Source organism: Dreissena polymorpha, chromosome 13 (genome assembly GCF_020536995.1).
Source record: "Dreissena polymorpha isolate Duluth1 chromosome 13, UMN_Dpol_1.0, whole genome shotgun sequence".
Lineage (NCBI taxonomy): Eukaryota > Metazoa > Mollusca > Bivalvia > Myida > Dreissenidae > Dreissena > Dreissena polymorpha.
Window position 1 is genome coordinate 14,441,949 of NC_068367.1, and position 17,821 is coordinate 14,459,769.

A 17,821-nucleotide genomic window follows, 5' to 3' on the forward strand; every position below is an offset into this window, starting at 1 on the left:
TTCGGGTTATTAAGCTCGACTTCTGAATAGTCCGAGCAATACTTCTACCCTAAATATCGGCGTCTGCGTCTGCTGTGGTAACGGTTAGCGTGCACTATTTCTATATCACTGTTTTGACTACAGGTATTCAACTGAAAATTTAACACGTTTTGGGGGTTATGGATCAAGTTCCATAAATCTGAGCCGGCTTAAAACATTTGCGTAAGTTATCGTCCCATATTTACCCGTGTGCTTCGCGCAGGCTTATCTGGGATGATACTTTTTGCCTTTGAGGAATGTTTTCTTTAAAGGAAGTCTCTTGTTAACAAAATTCCAGTCTGGGCGGAAAATGTCGTTCTTGAATAGCCTGTACAAACTGCACAGGCTAATCTATGACGATACTGTACGCAAGAGAATTATGTCGGGTTATCATAGATCGCGACTTATATATATGCAGTTTGTGCAAAATATATCTACATGTAGGCATTACTTGGTCGTTTGAAAAGATCACAGATCTGAGCATGCACAAAAGAATGCATTATTTATGTTTTGCAAACAACACAACACCAAAACAAGTTACATTTATGAAATATTTATTCAAAGGGCATTGACAAGATTGCTAGAAAATGTTGTGTAGGACCAGCCATTAACAATTTCGCCTCCATAGTGAACATTTCTGACCCAGATTTCGTCTCCTGGCTCGATTTTCAGAATTACGGTTTGTGTCCCTTGATCCCAGATGTTTGCAGCGGAGTGCAATAGGGCTACATCTTGGCCATTGTGGGTAATCGCAGCATGAAGGTATATGTTGGCTTGGGGCGGATGAAGAACGGTGGCTGTGAAAAAGTAGATTCCTCTTGCGGGAGCAATAAATAAGCCGTGTTGTGGATGAAATCCTCCTCCTTCATTTAGGACAATGTTGTCAAAGAAGATATTCTGGTTAACGCCGACATTATTTTGAATATCTGTCTTGACAGCTGTAAACGCAACAACAGGAAAAGATGATTCTTGGCGTTTGGACTTTGTCGCATGTAACGGTTCTGTAAATAAAAAGATTCTCTGGTAGAACAAGAATTTTAATTGCATTTTAATTCTTACCGATTATGCTAAAAGGTTGAATATTGACAATATATGACTGAAATGATGCTGCACAGGGTATAAATTCAAAACAAATGATCGAGTACGAACAAAGCGTAACTACTATACTGTAAGAAATTGTTAATTATAACACAACACACACTCACACAATTAACGCGATTTCTGTATAATTATATTTATTTACAAACTAAGCATATTTTGCTCTACAAATATTTATGTTTTCATATGATCGCTACCTTGACTGTTCATAAGATTTGATTCTGAAATGATGTTGTCGACTTTCTTTGCATGGTCGTTATTGATAAGGTTCTGTTTCGCAAGTTCGTCTGTGGTCTTTTGGAGCATTTCTATCCAATTGCTCTGATCCGCCACTGCAACAAGACAAGATGCACTAAATAAGTGTTTAAAGCACATGAAGTATTGTAAAACGTTTCGTAAATCTTTGATCATTTACTGAAACACGTCATGCTTAATGCGCTATGCTTTCTACACAGGTTTCTTTAAGACAGCGTTAATACAAATATCACATTTTAACAAAAAAAAATTTGTAAGTGCAAAATAAGCATATGTTTTAGCAATCTACCCTGCCAATATATATTTAGTGCTCTCAATGAGGAGTCCCTTAATATTTTTACATGTGCTTAAATATTCAATTGTTTTTCATAAGGTAAATAGTAGTGCTCATCTGATTTTTAAGGATATAACATAATAATAATAATAATAATAATAAAAGCTTTATTTACAGAAGGTGACACATAAAGACAATGACACATTATACATATTATGCAAATGAATCAATACTTTTTTACAATGTGGCCTTCTTAAAATAACATACACAAATAGGTCTATAATAAGTATAACATTCAAACAATATTTTCTTACACCCATACATAACACACATAGATAGACACACATGAAATATTATTGATTATAATAATAATAATAATAAAAGCTTTATCAACAGAAGATTACACATAAAGACAATGACGCATTATACATATTATGCAGATGAAGCAATACTTTTTTACAATGTGGCCTTCTTAAACTAACATACACAAATAGGTCTATAACAAGTAAAACATTTAAACAATATTTTCTTACACCAATACATAACACACATTTTGTCTTTTAGACAGACACACATGAAATATCATTGATTAGGAAAAAAAAGACAACTACAACATATGACATATTATTGTTTAGAAAATAAATGTGCTTTATATTGCCTTTTAAAAGCAGAGATAGAGCATGCTATTCTTATTCCAATCGGTATACTGTTCCAAATATCCATGCTATGGTATGAAAAAGCTCGTTTCTTATAACATGTAGTTGCTTTGGTATTAACAATATCGCTATGGGTGGCAGATCTTAAGTTATATTTTTGATTTTGAGAAAAAGTTATAATATTATTTAAATATTCTGGAGTCTGGTTGTTGACACATTTATATATCAAGATTGCCGTGTGGTATTTACATCTATTATTAAAACTTGAAACTTGAAAAACTTGAATTAAACGAGAGCCAATTAAAGGGATCTTTTCACGCTTTGGTAAATTGACAAAATTGAAAAAAGTTGTTTCAGATTCGCAATTTTCGTTTTAGTTATGATATTTGTGAGGAAACAGTAATACTGAACATTTACCATGGTCTAATATAGCCATTATATGCATCTTTTGACGATTTTAAAACCTAAAAATTATAAAGCGTTGCAACGCGAAACGATTGAATAATTTGGAGAGTTCTGTTTTTGTCGTTATATTTTGTGAAACTGCGAAGATTGCTTATATAATGTATAAAATACCTGATACCTGTGCACTCGGCGGAATAGCTCAGTAGGCTTAAGCGTTTTTACTTCAGGTCTCTGGCAGGACTCCAGGGGTCACTGGTTCGAAACCTGCTCCGGGCAATGTTCTTTTCCTTTTTTAAATTTTATTCTTGATTTTTTACTGGAGCTTTTACGATCCAATGTTTACATTTATCAATATAAAGCATTTAATGAATAAGTTAAAAAATGCCAAAATCTGTGAAAAGGCCCCTTTAAGCTGTAAAAACAATTCTTTGGATGGTGTTCTATTTGGTTTTTGTAGAATGACTTTCGCTGCGCGTATTTGTAAAATATTCACTTTTTTAAAATTGGTTTTATTAGCGTTGCCCCAGATCGTACAACAGTAATCGAAACATGTTAGAATATATGAATTATGAAATAATTTTTTCATATCAAAAGTGAGATAATTTGATATCTTTTTAGTAGAGTTATTTTACTGCTTATTTTAGAGCATGTTTTATCAATGTGTACTTTCCATTGCCGATGTTTGTCAATATAAAGTCCTAAATTGTTATGGCTAGTGACATTTTCAATAGCATTATTATCTATTTTTAGATGAAGGTTGATATTCTTAATTTTTTGTTTTGATCCAATAAGCATGCATTTTGATTTACTAGGTTTTATCATCATGTTATTGAGGGTGCACCATTTTTGTATGGAATAAATATCATTTTGTAAGTTAGTTTGAATTTCTAGTTAGTTTGAACATAATGTCGAACTTTATAATTAAAGAAACACACATATTAACAAATACTGAAAAATTAAACAAATACATAAAGAACAAACACAAAGCAGATATTCCATTAGTTTATAGATATTCTGAATCCTCGAACGTCATCGCTTGAAATATTTGCAGCGCTTCATTTTTGGCAAGTAGTAATCATTAGTTTTAACACAAGTTGACTGATAAATGTATTCTCAAATTAGTTGTCAAATTGACTTTTCATTCAAATATTTTCGTGCTTAACAACACGGTATATAAGAATCACAGCCTTATAAATGGGAAAGCCTATTGCGTTGTTATTAAATATAATAACAGTTTTTGCTAATTTATAATAGCTATTAAGCAGGATGAATAACATACACATCGCTGTAAAACAGGTTTTTACTTAACCTACCTTTCTGTTCTAACTGTTCAAGTCCCTTAGAACATACGTCTTCCGTCTTATGTAACGCCGCGCATACAGCTGTTATTATCAACAACACTAAAGTCGTCTCCATGATTTGCTTCTTGATACAGTATAAAGTAAGCCGCAAGTGACTTTTACTTGCGCAATAGTTATCATTTATAGTGCCAATCATTTTGAAATATTGACGTATTTGAATGTAGCAACGATATTTAAAGCAGGTCTTCCTCAGGACGATCCTAATTTTGATCTAGAACATGCTGAAGTGGGTGCTAACTTGCAGTAGTACTTAAAGGCCTATATGACACGCTGTTTATTATGCATTTAAATGTATCCATGTTTTGACTAATTTCTCATAATGAACGATGAATTAATACGTATAATCATAATTTTATAATTTCTTTTGTTTTCCTGTTGGCACACCCCTATTAACACATCCCTGTATTGTTTTAAAATACAATGTGCTTTACAACAAAAGCATACTCGGCGCGGTCTAGTTTTATGTATATAACCCTCATGTAGTATTTATGGAAAATTGCCATAAGTTTACAAACAATAAGTATTCGCTCAAAATCATACGATCCCTATCATGGAAAATGTTTTCAAATATGACATGGCTCAAGTGAAGGAAACTGATCAAAAGTAACATGATTTAAATAATTACATGTAGTAAGTACATTGGTATTACTGCACTATAAATATAAAGCGGTTGATTTTTTAAAAGGTTAAAACTTTTGTTTTTGGTTTCTACGAATAGTTTGCACTTTGAATGGTGTGTTTTTATTAACTATATGTAACGATGGTCATGCTCTATTGACATATCAAATATGCAATATACATTATACTCTAAAAGACCTATGATATTTAAAGAACAATGTTGAATAGCGTGTATAACATGTATTGCTGGCATGTCATCGAGAAACTCATAAAGATATACTAGTTTCACAATCACTTACATTATTGTATTGTTTAGTTGTGTAGAACGAGCTATGATTACACAAATTAAAAGACCCATTATTAATCAAGTAAAGGATGTACTTGTATGTATACATTGAGGTTTTAGTCAAGGTCAAGGTCTACAAGACCAATGCTCTACCACTGAGGCACGACTTTAAAATGGATATTCACACATCACTTGTATGAGATAAATAACTAGATCAACTACGGCAGGTAATAGTTATATTTAAAGGGTATATGTACTCGGTTGTTGATAGATTTAATGCAGAATATGAGCCTCCATAGCTCAGTGGTTAGAGCACTGGTCTTGTAAACCAGGGGTCGTGAGTTCGATCCTCACTGGGGGCTAAACATGGAATCGTTTTAGTTTCAAACTATTTATTTTAGATTGATTGCGCCCAAAGCCTTTGGCTTATTAAAACGCAATCAAGTCCGTTTTGTGGGACTAACAAGCAGTACTTGGTGTCTTTTGGGGAATATTAAAAAAATCGCACCCACAGGGGGAATCAAACCGATGACCTCTCGGTCGCTATGCGGACACCATATCCACTACGCCACGGCAATCCTTTTACGTTCAGCTCGATTGTTACAATAATACAAACAAAAGGCGATCAAGCGTTTTCAGTCACATACTCATCATAACAAAAAATGGGTATGAATACATAAATAAGTGACAACATAAATCTGCATCCTGTAAAAAATCAAAAAGAATTAAAACAAGGTTTATGAAACTGTGTACCTATATTAAGGGTCATATGGGCAATATGTAATTTATTTCAATTGTGTTTGTTCGTCCATTATTTCGTCAGTTTGTCCTTGAAATATGTATCCTGCAATAACTCAAAAAGTACTACAGCTGAACTGATGGAAATCAGTGTATGAACATACAACTTTATGGGGATAACGTAAAAGTTCTTTCAATTATTTTGTCAGACAAAAATTGTAGTTGATAGAGTGAACGCTAAAATCTAGATCATGCGACGACGTAAAAAAGTATTCTAACTAGGTTGATGAAACTGTGTATGTGGATAGACAACCCATATAGTAAATATGCGTATTATTTACGTTTTTAATCAGAGTAAAATTGTGGATGCTATGGTTATAGAATGGACAAATGTATGTCCTCGAAAAACTTTAAGTACTTAAGCTACCTTATGGACTTTTTTGCTCACTCCGACAACATTACCCCGGTAGGAAAATGCTGTTTTTCGTATGACAAAATTGTACATCTTGTTTGCATAGTACTTGTATTCGTAAATACTAAAATATATCAATAACTATTTAAAGGGGCCTTTTCACAGATTTTGGCATTTTTTTTAACTTATTCATTAAATGCTAAATATTGATAAATGTAAACATTGGATCATAAAAGCTCCAGTAAAAAAATCAAGAAAAAAATTAAAAAAGGGAAAAGAACATTGCCCGGAGCAGGTTTCGAACCAGTGACCCCTGGAGTCCTGCCAGAGTCCTGAAGTAAAAACGCTTTAGCCTACTGAGCTATTCCGCCGAATACACATTCGTGACGTATTTTATACCTTATATAAGCAATCTTCGTAGTTTCACAAAATTTAACGACAAAAACAGAACTCTCCAAATTATTCAATCGTTTCGCGTTGCAACGCTTTATAATTTTTAGGTTTTAAAATCGTCAAAAGATGCATATAATGGCTATATTAGAGCATGGTTAATGTTCAGTAATACTGTTTCCTCACAAATATCATAACTAAAACGAAAACTTACGGATCTGAAACAACTTTTTTCAATTTTGTCAATTTACCAAAGCGTGAAAAGATCCCTTTAATGTGAAGTAAACAATGCTTTTTGCAGCAAAACAATTATTGAAAAAGCTAGCCAAACAATTATATTTACACAAAGGGTATACTGAATACTAGTATGATACAGTTTCAGAAATGCTTGTAGAAAGTAAAAACATTTTAGCATCGATGTCAAAAATTATATTTAAGGTATATACATGAAATAAATATCTGTGCAGCCCAGCAGCGACATACCAGACAGCGACGACGCGCAAGTTTTACAACGCCCGCACAGAAACCCACAGGTCATGCACCACTGAGTCAGTGCAGTTTGCCAGGGCAATGCTGGATAAGAGTGTCGGGGTGAGATACAGGAAATGGCTAGAGCTGTATGGATTAACGTACTGGTACTTGTAAGATTAGCTAGATTTAAGTACTGATTCGCGTGAGATTAGCTGGTTAAAAGTACTGATACGTGTTAGATGTGCTATATCAAAGATCTGGTACTTGTGAGATTTGCTATATTAAAGAACTGGTACTTGTGAGATTTGTTAGATTAAAGAACTGGTACTTGTGAGATTTTCTAGATTAAAGAACTGGTACTTATGAGATTTGCTAGATTAAAGAACTGGTACTTGTGAATTCGCTTGATTGAAGAACTACTACTTGTGAGATTTGCTAGATTAAAGAACTGGTACTTATGAGATTTGCTAGATTAAAGAACTGGTACTTGTGAGATTAGCTAGATTAAAGAACTGGTACTTGTTAGATTAGCAGGATTAAAGTACTAAAACTTGTGAGATTAGCTGGATTAAAGTACTGATACTTGTGAGATTTGCTAGATTAATTAAGGTTCATGTAGAGGCTTCAGTTTGAAAAATGTAGGACCCCTAGCATTGAACTCAAATTTGACTAAACGAAGAGTGCCACATTGAAAATGTTTACATATTTGCTTAAAAGGGTGGTTTTCCTTCAAACTGCTACCAATTTTGTGCAGCAAAATCCCATACCATCGAAAAAATCAATCAAAATACAAACCGATTTTAACACAAAAATAGACATTATTTTCAAAAATCTGAATGATGTTTATTCAACGTATTTCGGCGGAAAATTATATAACTAGTTAATAATATCGACATTGATGAGGGCAAGTTACGCTTAAATAGTGTTTTTTTTTACATATCTAGAAATATCAAAACTCGAACACATGTCATTTCATTACGATGGGGGCAGCCATTTTTTTATTAATAAAATTGAAAGAATCATGCTAAAAACTCACTCATTGCCTAATTGACATTCCAAACGGTTGACGATGAAAAATGCATTGGATTGTAATCTTTCCGTTGATGTGTGCAAACTGCATGATCAGACCTCATAAACACTCCAAAAAATAACTTTGTAAGAAGCATTTCGCCAATGTTTACAAGTGTTGTCGAATAACATGTACTTGTATTATTGCGCACAAAATAGTACGATTACAGACTGACAGAAAGATCGATACGAAACTCCGTTCAATTCATCACGGTATACTATTTTATTGATAATATAAAATAATAATTCGCTTCAACAACCTAAATGTAAAAATAATTCTTTTAAACGAAGTTTTTAATAACGAAAGTGAAAACAACGGAAGTCGAATGGATATTATGTGAGATGCACTTCGGCTCCAGAAAAACAATACAAATACACCAAAAAAAGACGTGTGGGGGGAAATTTTCAGCTGGAAAATATTTGAAATGGGGTAAGTGATTATATCTATGTGTGATCATTTCTGTTATTAAGCGCGATCTCTTCCTGATTAATGTTAACAGTTGTTTTACTAGTCGCGACAAACTGTCAAAATAATGATGTGTTTTCTCAGGTATGTGTATACACATACCAGGTTTTCTTACTACTTCACGTGATTTCGACCGATTTGTTATGCACGTTTTTTCTACAGAGCACAGCGAGTGCCACGCTTTCAAAATGGGTAGAAGGAATCGATATACAAATGTATAAAAAGATTCGGTTTGCCAAAATGAACACATTATTCAAAACGGTACAAGGACAGTAGTTGTTCAGGAAGGAAGAAAGAAAAAACTATGATACCTAGCTGTGTATTTCTATGTAAAACTATGATTTCTAGAGTCGTCTGCACAAAACTCATAAAATCTTGTTATTGATGAGCAATATCTCCTTTTATCACAATGATTTCTACCCAGCCAAACCTATTTCTTTATATTTATTTACAATTTTATATGTCGTCTGCAATTTTTTTTAATTTGAGATGGTTTAAAATTTTCCATTTGGTTATTGCAAAATTGTTAAGCCCTTGAAATAGAATGGTGACTCTTATTATCCACCATACCTGGATTTTTAAAAAGTAGTTCAGTTTAGTTATTTTTAGATTTTTGTTTAGGAAAATTATCAAAAAAATGCAGTTGAATAATAACTCATTTGTTGTTTTCTGACAATAATTTTCTGTGAAATGTTGCTAACTTGACCTTGTATATGTATATAGCTTTGTATTTATTCAACTTACGGTAGTGCATATCCTTCCTAACTTTAGATTGAGATTTTGTAAATTAGTGTACAAATGTATTGGTTTTAAACAAAAATATGAATAAAGCAAAAACATATTGAATGTCAAAAATGTGTTTACGTTATTCTACCCGTCTTTACCTTTAAAATGATATATAGTTTGACCATATTGTACCACATTGAATGAAGAAAAACCAAATCGAAGTTTTAATGAATTTTATCCCTCCCATGAACCTTAAAGTACTGAACTTTTAAATTAGTTATGAAGTTAAGTATTTAAATTTCTAGAGTATTGGGATATTACATGTACTTGTAATATTATGATTGATATTGAAGATAGTTAATGTAGCTAAACGTTTTTACATTTACAATTACTTAAATTGTAATTTAATGATTTATATATGTCACTGCACTTTTAAAAACATTTTGCAGATGTGATATTACAGTATGACTGACCTAATCAGAACTAAATAAGGTATTGAGCTATCTAAATCCTAGGTACTTGAATTAATCATCCGGATATGTAAAAACTATGTCGATGTTTATGTGGTGAACATTTGACAATACCTCTGCTAATTCAATTCTCTTCTTTAAGGTGCACACATATAACAACCATGATCATGGTCCCTTATATAAAAACAAGACTAAAGTCTGATGACAAAAGCCCATGAACGGGCCGTAAATCTCACTAGGTATAGCTCTGGACTATACATACGAAAATCACAGGTTCGATTCCTCACCCAGTCCCATAACTTGTTTTTTATAACCTGTAGTTGCTTTGGTATTAACAATATCGCTATGGGTGGCAGATCTTAAGTTATATTTTTGATTTTGAGAAAAAGTTATAATATTATTTAAATATTCTGGAGTCTGATTGTTGACACATTTATATATCAAGATTGCCGTGTGGTATTTACATCTATTATTAAACGAGAGCCAATTAAGCTGTAAAAACAATTCTTTGGGTGGTGTTCTATTTGGTTTTTGTAGAATGACTTTTGCTGCGCGTATTTGTAAAATATTCACTTTTTTTAAATTGGTTTTATTAGCGTTGCCCCAGATCGTACAACAGTAATCGAAACATGTTAGAATATATGAATTATGAAATAATTTCTTCATATCAAAAATGAGATAATTTGATATCTTTTAAGTAGAGTTATTTTACTGCTTATTTTAGAGCATGTTTTATCAATGTGTACTTTCCATTGCAGATGTTTGTCAATATAAAGTCCTAAATTGTTATGGCTAGTGACATTTTCAATAGCATTATTATCTATTTTTAGATCAAGGTTGATATTCTTAATTTTTTGTTTTGATCCAATAAGCATGCATTTTGATTTACTAGGGTTTATCATCATGTTATTGAGGGTGCACCATTTTTTGTATGGAATAAATATCATTTTGTAAGTTAGTTTGAATTTCTAGTTAGTTTGAACATAATGTCGAACTTTATAATTAAAGAAACACACATATTAACCAATACTGAAAAATAAAACAAATACATAAAGAACAAACACAAAGCAGATATTCCATTAGTTTATAGATATTCTGAATCCTCGAACGTCATCGCTTGAAATATTTGCAGCGCTTCATTTTTGGCAAGTAGTAATCATTAGTTTTAACACAAGTTGACTGATAAATGTATTCTCAAATTAGTTGTCAAATTGACTTTTCATTCAAATATTTTCGTGCTTAACAACACGGTATATAAGAATCACAGCCTTATAAATGGGAAAGCCTATTGCGTTGTTATTAAATATAATAACAGTTTTTGCTAATTTATAATAGCTATTAAGCAGGATGAATAACATACACATCGCTGTAAAACAGGTTTTTACTTAACCTACCTTTCTGTTCTAACTGTTCAAGTCCCTTAGAACATACGTCTTCCGTCTTATGTAACGCCGCGCATACAGCTGTTATTATCAACAACACTAAAGTCGTCTCCATGATTTGCTTCTTGATACAGTATAAAGTAAGCCGCAAGTGACTTTTACTTGCGCAATAGTTATCATTTATAGTGCCAATCATTTTGAAATATTGACGTATTTGAATGTAGCAACGATATTTAAAGCAGGTCTTCCTCAGGACGATCCTAATTTTGATCTAGAACATGCTGAAGTGGGTGCTAACTTGCAGTAGTACTTAAAGGCCTATATGACACGCTGTTTATTATGCATTTAAATGTATCCATGTTTTGACTAATTTCTCATAATGAACGATGAATTAATACGTATAATCATAATTTTTTAATCTCTTTTGTTTTCCTGTTGGCACACCCCTATTAACACATCCCTGTATTGTTTTAAAATACAATGTGCTTTACAACAAAAGCATACTCGGCGCGGTCTAGTTTTATGTATATAACCCGCATGTAGTATTTATGGAAAATTGCCATAAGTTTACAAACAATAAGTATTCGCTCAAAATCATACGATCCCTATCATGGAAAATGTATTCAAATATGGCATGGCTCAAGTGAAGGAAACTGATCAAAAGTAACATGATTTAAATAATTACATGTAGTAAGTACATTGGTATTACTGCACTATAAATATAAAGCGGTTGATTTTTTAAAAGGTTAAAACTTTTGTTTTTGGTTTCTACGAATAGTTTGCACTTTGAATGGTGTGTTTTTATTAACTATATGTAACGATGGTCATGCTCTATTGACATATCCAATATGCAATATACATTATACTCTAAAAGACCTATGATATTTAAAGAACAATGTTGAATAGCGTGTATAACATGTATTGCTGGCATGTCATCGAGAAACTCATAAAGATATACTAGTTTCACAATCACTTACATTATTGTATTGTTTAGTTGTGTAGAACGAGCTATGATTACACAAATTAAAAGACTCATTATTAATCAAGTAAAGGATGTACTTGTATGTATACATTGAGGTTTTAGTCAAGGTCAAGGTTTACAAGACCGATGCTCTACCACTGAGGCACGACTTTAAAATGGATATTCACACATCACTTGTATGAGATAAATAACTAGATCAACTACGGCAGGTAATAGTTATATTTAAAGGGTATATGTACTCGGTTGTTGATATATTTAATGCAGAATATGAGCCTCCATAGCTCAGTGGTTAGAGCACTGGTCTTGTAAACCAGGGGTCGTGAGTTCGATCCTCACTGGGGGCTAAACATGGAATCGTTTTCGTTTCAAACTATTTATTTTAGATTGATTGCGCCCAAAGCCTTTGGCTTATTAAAACGCAATCAAGTCCGTTTTGTGGGACTAACAAGCAGTACTTGGTGTCTTTGGGGGAAAAAAAATCGCACCCACAGGGGGAATCAAACCGATGACCTCTCGGTCGCTATGCGGACACCATATCCACTACGCCACGGCAATCCATTTACGTTCAGCTCGATTGTTACAATAATACAAACAAAAGGCGATCTAGCGTTTTCAGTCAAATATTCATCATAACAAAAAATGGGTATGAATACATAAATAAGTGACAACATAAATCTGCATCCTGTGATAAATCAAAAAGAATTAAAACAAGGTTTATGAAACTGTGTACCTATATTAAGGGTCATATGGGCAATATGTAATTTATTTCAATTGTGTTTGTTCGTCCATTATTTCGTCAGTTTGTCCTTGAAATATGTATCCTGCGATAACTCAAAAAGTACTACAGCTGAATTGATGGAAATCAGTGTATGAATATACAACTTTATGGGGATAACGTAAAAGTTCTTTCAATTATTTTGTCAGACAAAAATTGTAGTTGATAGAGTGAACGCTAAAATCTAGATCATGCGACGACGTAAAAAAGTATTCTAACTAGGTTGATGAAACTGTGTATGTGGATAGACAACCCATATAGTAAATATGCGTATTATTCACGTTTTTAATCAGAGTAAAATTGTGGATGCTATGGTTATAGAATGGACAAATGTATGTCCTCGAAAAACTTTAAGTACTTAAGCTACCTTATGGACTTTTTTGCTCACTCCGACAACATTACCCCGGTTGGAAAATGCTGTTTTTCGTATGACAAAATTGTACATCTTGTTTGCATAGTACTTGTATTCTTAAATACTAAAATATATCAATAACTATTTAATGTGAAGTAAACAATGCTTTCTGCAGCAAAACAATTATTGAAAAAGCTAGCCAAACAATTATATTTACACAAAGGGTATACTGAATACTAGTATGATACAGTTTCAGAAATGCTTGTAGAAAGTAAAAACATTTTAGCATCGATGTCAAAAATTATATTTAAGGTATATACATGAAATAAATATCTGTGCAGCCCAGCACCGACATACCAGACAGCGACGACGCGCAAGTTTTACAACGCCCGCACAGAAACCCACAGGTCATGCACCACTGAGTCAGTGCAGTTTGCCAGGGCAATGCTGGATAAGAGTGTCGGGGTGAGTGACAGGAAATGGCTAGAGCTGTATGGATTAAAGTACTGGTACTTGTAAGATTAGCTAGATTTAAGTACTGATTCGCGTGAGATTAGCTGGTTAAAAGTACTGATACGTGTTAGATGTGCTATATCAAAGAACTGGTACTTGTGAGATTTGCTAGATTAAAGAACTGGTACTTGTGAGATTTGTTAGATTAAAGAACTGGTACTTGTGAGATTTGCTAGATTAAAGAACTGGTACTTGTGAGATTTGCTAGATTAAAGAACTGGTACTTGTGAATTCGCTTGATTGAAGAACTACTACTTGTGAGATTTGCTAGATTAAAGAACTGGTACTTATGAGATTTGCTAGATTAAAGAACTGGTACTTGTGAGATTAGCTAGATTAAAGAACTGGTACTTGTTAGATTAGCAGGATTAAAGTACTGAAACTTGTGAGATTAGCTGGATTAAAGTACTGATACTTGTGAGATTTGCTAGATTAATTATGGTTCATGTAGAGGCTTCAGTTTGAAAAATGTTGGACCCCTAGCATTGAACTCAAATTTGACTAAACGAAGAGTGCCACATTGAAAATGTTTACATATTTGCTTAAAAGGGTGGTTTTCCTTCAAACTGCTACCAATTTTGTTCAGCAAAATCTCATACCATCGAAAAAATCAATCAAAATACAAAGCGATTTTAACACAAAAATAGACATTATTTTCAAAAATCTGAATGATGTTTATTCAACGTATTTCGGCGGAAAATTATATAACTAGTTAATAATATCGACATTGATGAGGGCAAGTTACGCTTAAATAGTATTTTTTTTACATATCTAGAAATATCAAAACTCGAACACATGTCATTTCATTACGATGGGGGCAGCCATTTTTAGATTAATAAAATTGAAAGAATCATGCTAAAAACTCACTCATTGCCTAATTGACATTCCAAACGGTTGACGATGAAAAATGCATTGGATTGTAATCTTTCCGTTGATGTGTGCAAACTGCATGATCAGACCTCATAAACACTCCAAAAAATAACTTTGTAAGAAGCATTTCGCCAATGTTTACAATTGTTGTCGAATAACATGTACTTGTATTATTGCGCACAAAATAGTACGATTACAGACTGACAGAAAGATCGATACGAAACTCCGTTTAATTCATCACGGTATACTATTTTATTGATAATATAAAATAATAATTCGCTTCAACAACCTAAATGTAAAAATAATTCTTTTAAACGAAGTTTTTAATAACGAAAGTGAAAACAACGGAAGTCGGATGGATATTATGTGAGATGCACTTCGGCTCCAGAAAAACAATACAAATACACCAAAAAAAGACGTGTGGGGGGGAATTTTCAGCTGGAAAATATTTGAAATGGGGTAAGTGATTATATCTATGTGCGATCATTTCTGTTATTAAGCGCGATCTCTTCCTGATTAATGTTAACAGTTGTTTTACTAGTCGCGACAAACTGTCAAAATATGTGTTTTCTCAGGTATGTGTATACACATACCAGGTTTTCTTACTACTTCACGTGATTTCGACCGATTTGTTATGCACGTTTTTTTTACAGAGCACAGCGAGTGCCACGCTTTCAAAATGGGTACAAGGACTCGATATACAAATGTATAAAAAGATTCGGTTTGCCAAAATGAACACATTATTCAAAACGATACAAGGACAGTAGTTGTTCAGGAAGGAAGAAAGAAAAAACTATGATACCTAGCTGTGTATTTCTATGTAAAACTATGATTTCTAGAGTCGTCTGCACAAAACTCATAAAATCTTGTTATTGATGAGCAATATCTCCTTTTATCACAATGATTTCTACCCAGCCAAACCTATTTCTTTATATTTATTTACAATTTTATATGTCGTCTGCAATTTCTTTCAATTTGAGATGGTTTAAAATTTTCCATTTGGTTATAGCAAAATGGTTAAGCCCTTGAAATAGAATGGTGACTCTTATTATCCACCGTACCTGGATTTTTAAAAAGTAGTTCAGTTTAGTTATTTTTAGAATTTTGTTTAGGAAAATTATCCAAAAAATGCAGTTGAATAATAACTCATTTGTTGTTTTCTGACAATAATTTTCTGTGAAATGTTGCTAACTTGACCTTGTATATGTATATAGCTTTGTATTTATTCAACTTACGGTAGTGCATATCCTTCTTAAAGGGGCCTTTTCACAGATTTTGGCATTTTTTTAACTTATTCATTAAATGCTTTATATTGATAAATGTAAACATTGGATCATAAAAGCTCCAGTAAAAAATCAAGAAAAAAATTTAAAAAAGGAAAAGAACATTGCCCGGGGTAGGTTTCGAACCAGTGACCCCTGGAGTCCTGCCAGAGTCCTGAAGTAAAAATGCTTTAGCCTACGGAGCTATTCCGCCGAGTACACATTCTAGACGTATTTTATACCTTATATAAGCAATCTTCGTAGTTTCACAAAATTTAACGACAAAAAAAGAACTCTCCAAATTATTCAATCGTTTCGCGTTGCAACGCTTTATAATTTTTAGGTTTTAAAATCGTCAAAAGATGCATATAATGGCTATATTAGAGCATGGTTAATGTTCAGTATTACTGTTTCCTCACAAATATCATAACTAAAACGAAAACTTACGAATCTGAAACAACTTTTTTCAATTTTGTCAATTTACCAAAGCGTGAAAAGATCCCTTTAACTTAAGATTGAGATTTTGTAAATTTGTGTACAAATGTATTGGTTTTAAACAAAAATATGAATAAAGCAAAAACATATTGAATGTCAAAAATGTGTTTACGTTATTCTATCCGTCTTTACCTTTTAAATGATATATAGTTTGACCATATTGTACCACATTGAATGAAGAAAAACCAAATCGAAGTTTTAATGAATTTTATCCCTCCCATGAACCTTAAAGTACTGAACTTTTAAATTAGTTATGAAGTTAAGTATTTAAATTTCTAGAGTATTGGGATATTACTTGTAATATTATGGTTGATATTGAAGATAGTTAATGTAGCTAAACGTTTTTACATTTACAAATACTTCAATTGTAATTTAATGATTTATATATGTCACTGCACTTTTAAAAACATTTTGCAGATGTGATATTACAGTATGACTGACCTAATCAGAACTAAATAAGGTATTGAGCTATCTAAATCCTAGGTACTTGAATTAATCATCCGGATATGTAAAAACTATGTCGATGTTTATGTGGTGAACATTTGACAATACCTCGGCTAATGCAACGCTCTTCTTTAAGGTGCACACATATAACAACCATGATCATGGTCCCTTATATAAAAACAAGACTAAAGTCTGATGACAAAAGCCCATGAACGGGCCGTAAATCTCACTAGGTATAGCTCTGGACTATACATACGAAAATCACAGGTTCGATTCCTGACCCAGTCCCATAACTTGTTTGGTGTTTGGTAATAAATCATGTATATGGCTATTCAGCCACTATTACTGATTCATGTAGGACATTTGCCAGTTTCTAGCAAATAGAATTGGTATACCAGCTCGCATGGGAGTGGTCAAGCTGAACGCCATTAAATGAATGAAAATGAAAATAAAAGTTTTCACACACACAAATCCACACAAACTAAATAAACAAACGAAACACCCCTACCTACATGGTTATAACTTCTGACTATTGCATTCTTGCAGGTGGAAACTAGGGCGGCCTTGTACTTACAGGCTGCTGCCAGACACAATCAGCTGATGACAGAGGCAACTGAAAACCAAGGTTACCAGTTACATTTATAATATATTTAACTTAAAAGGTTTTATTTAGAAGATAGAGGGTTTGGTTGTTTTTTTCTTTTTGTCTAAAATTATAATCTTAGACAAGGTTCAAAATTACACTATGCTTAATGTGTTGTGTACTTGAACAATTCCCAAAGGGTTGACATTGCCGCAAAAAAACAAAAGCACTTTGATTAAGTGTAACAATTATAGTGAAGAAAAATGTTGGATACAGTGTTTTGCGTTAACCTGCATTCAAACCGTATTATCAATGCTAAATTGGTAATACACACATGTTTCAAGTTTATAAATAAGAAGTTTACCATAGTAATTCATGATGACCCACAATTTGCCATATACAAAACAAACTGTCAGTTCAGTTTAAATCTCTAGTGTTGCTTTACTATAAA

General features: G+C 32.7%; 2 protein-coding genes and 2 non-coding genes across 6 annotated transcripts in view; 3 read left to right on the plus strand and 1 right to left on the minus strand.

Moving 5' to 3' along the window:
- The window catches only part of LOC127855772 (peroxisomal carnitine O-octanoyltransferase-like), a 53,167-nt gene that overhangs the window by 33,235 nt on the left and 2,111 nt on the right, over positions 1-17,821 (plus strand). The window contains exons 22-23 of one of the 3 annotated variants that reach the window (XR_008037728.1): positions 6,979-7,146; positions 17,334-17,412. Coding sequence is in view for 2 of the 3 variants with exons in the window: in XM_052391575.1 (XP_052247535.1) it covers positions 6,979-7,102; positions 17,334-17,412 (203 nt within the window). In the remaining variant the exon portion in view is untranslated. Of the gene's footprint in view, positions 1-6,978; positions 7,147-13,544; positions 13,669-17,333; positions 17,413-17,821 lie in introns of all 3 variants that reach the window. The other 2 variants (XM_052391575.1, XM_052391574.1) reach the window with 2 other exon arrangements.
- On the minus strand, positions 556-1,448 carry LOC127855773 (cerebellin-3-like). Its single transcript, XM_052391576.1, has 2 exons — positions 1,314-1,448; positions 556-1,019 (listed from the first exon to the last, which is right to left on the minus strand). Exons 1-2 carry the CDS (start codon positions 1,420-1,422, stop codon positions 577-579), a joined length of 552 nt encoding a protein of 183 aa, XP_052247536.1. The 5' UTR covers positions 1,423-1,448; the 3' UTR covers positions 556-576.
- Positions 5,261-5,333, plus strand: Trnat-ugu (transfer RNA threonine (anticodon UGU)). The gene has a single exon. It is a non-coding gene; the product is annotated as a tRNA-Thr (tRNA).
- Trnat-ugu (transfer RNA threonine (anticodon UGU)) lies at positions 12,348-12,420 on the plus strand. The gene has a single exon. It is a non-coding gene; the product is annotated as a tRNA-Thr (tRNA).

Bases quoted from the DNA above. Each gene is read 5' to 3' on its own strand.
- LOC127855773 (XM_052391576.1), bottom strand. From the start codon at position 1,422: ATGCTCCAAAAGACCACAGACGAACTTGCGAAACAGAACCTTATCAAT. The intron at 1,020-1,313 runs GTAGCGATCATA...TTTTATTTACAG, and splicing joins AAATCTTATGAACAGTCAAG to AACCGTTACATGCGACAAAG.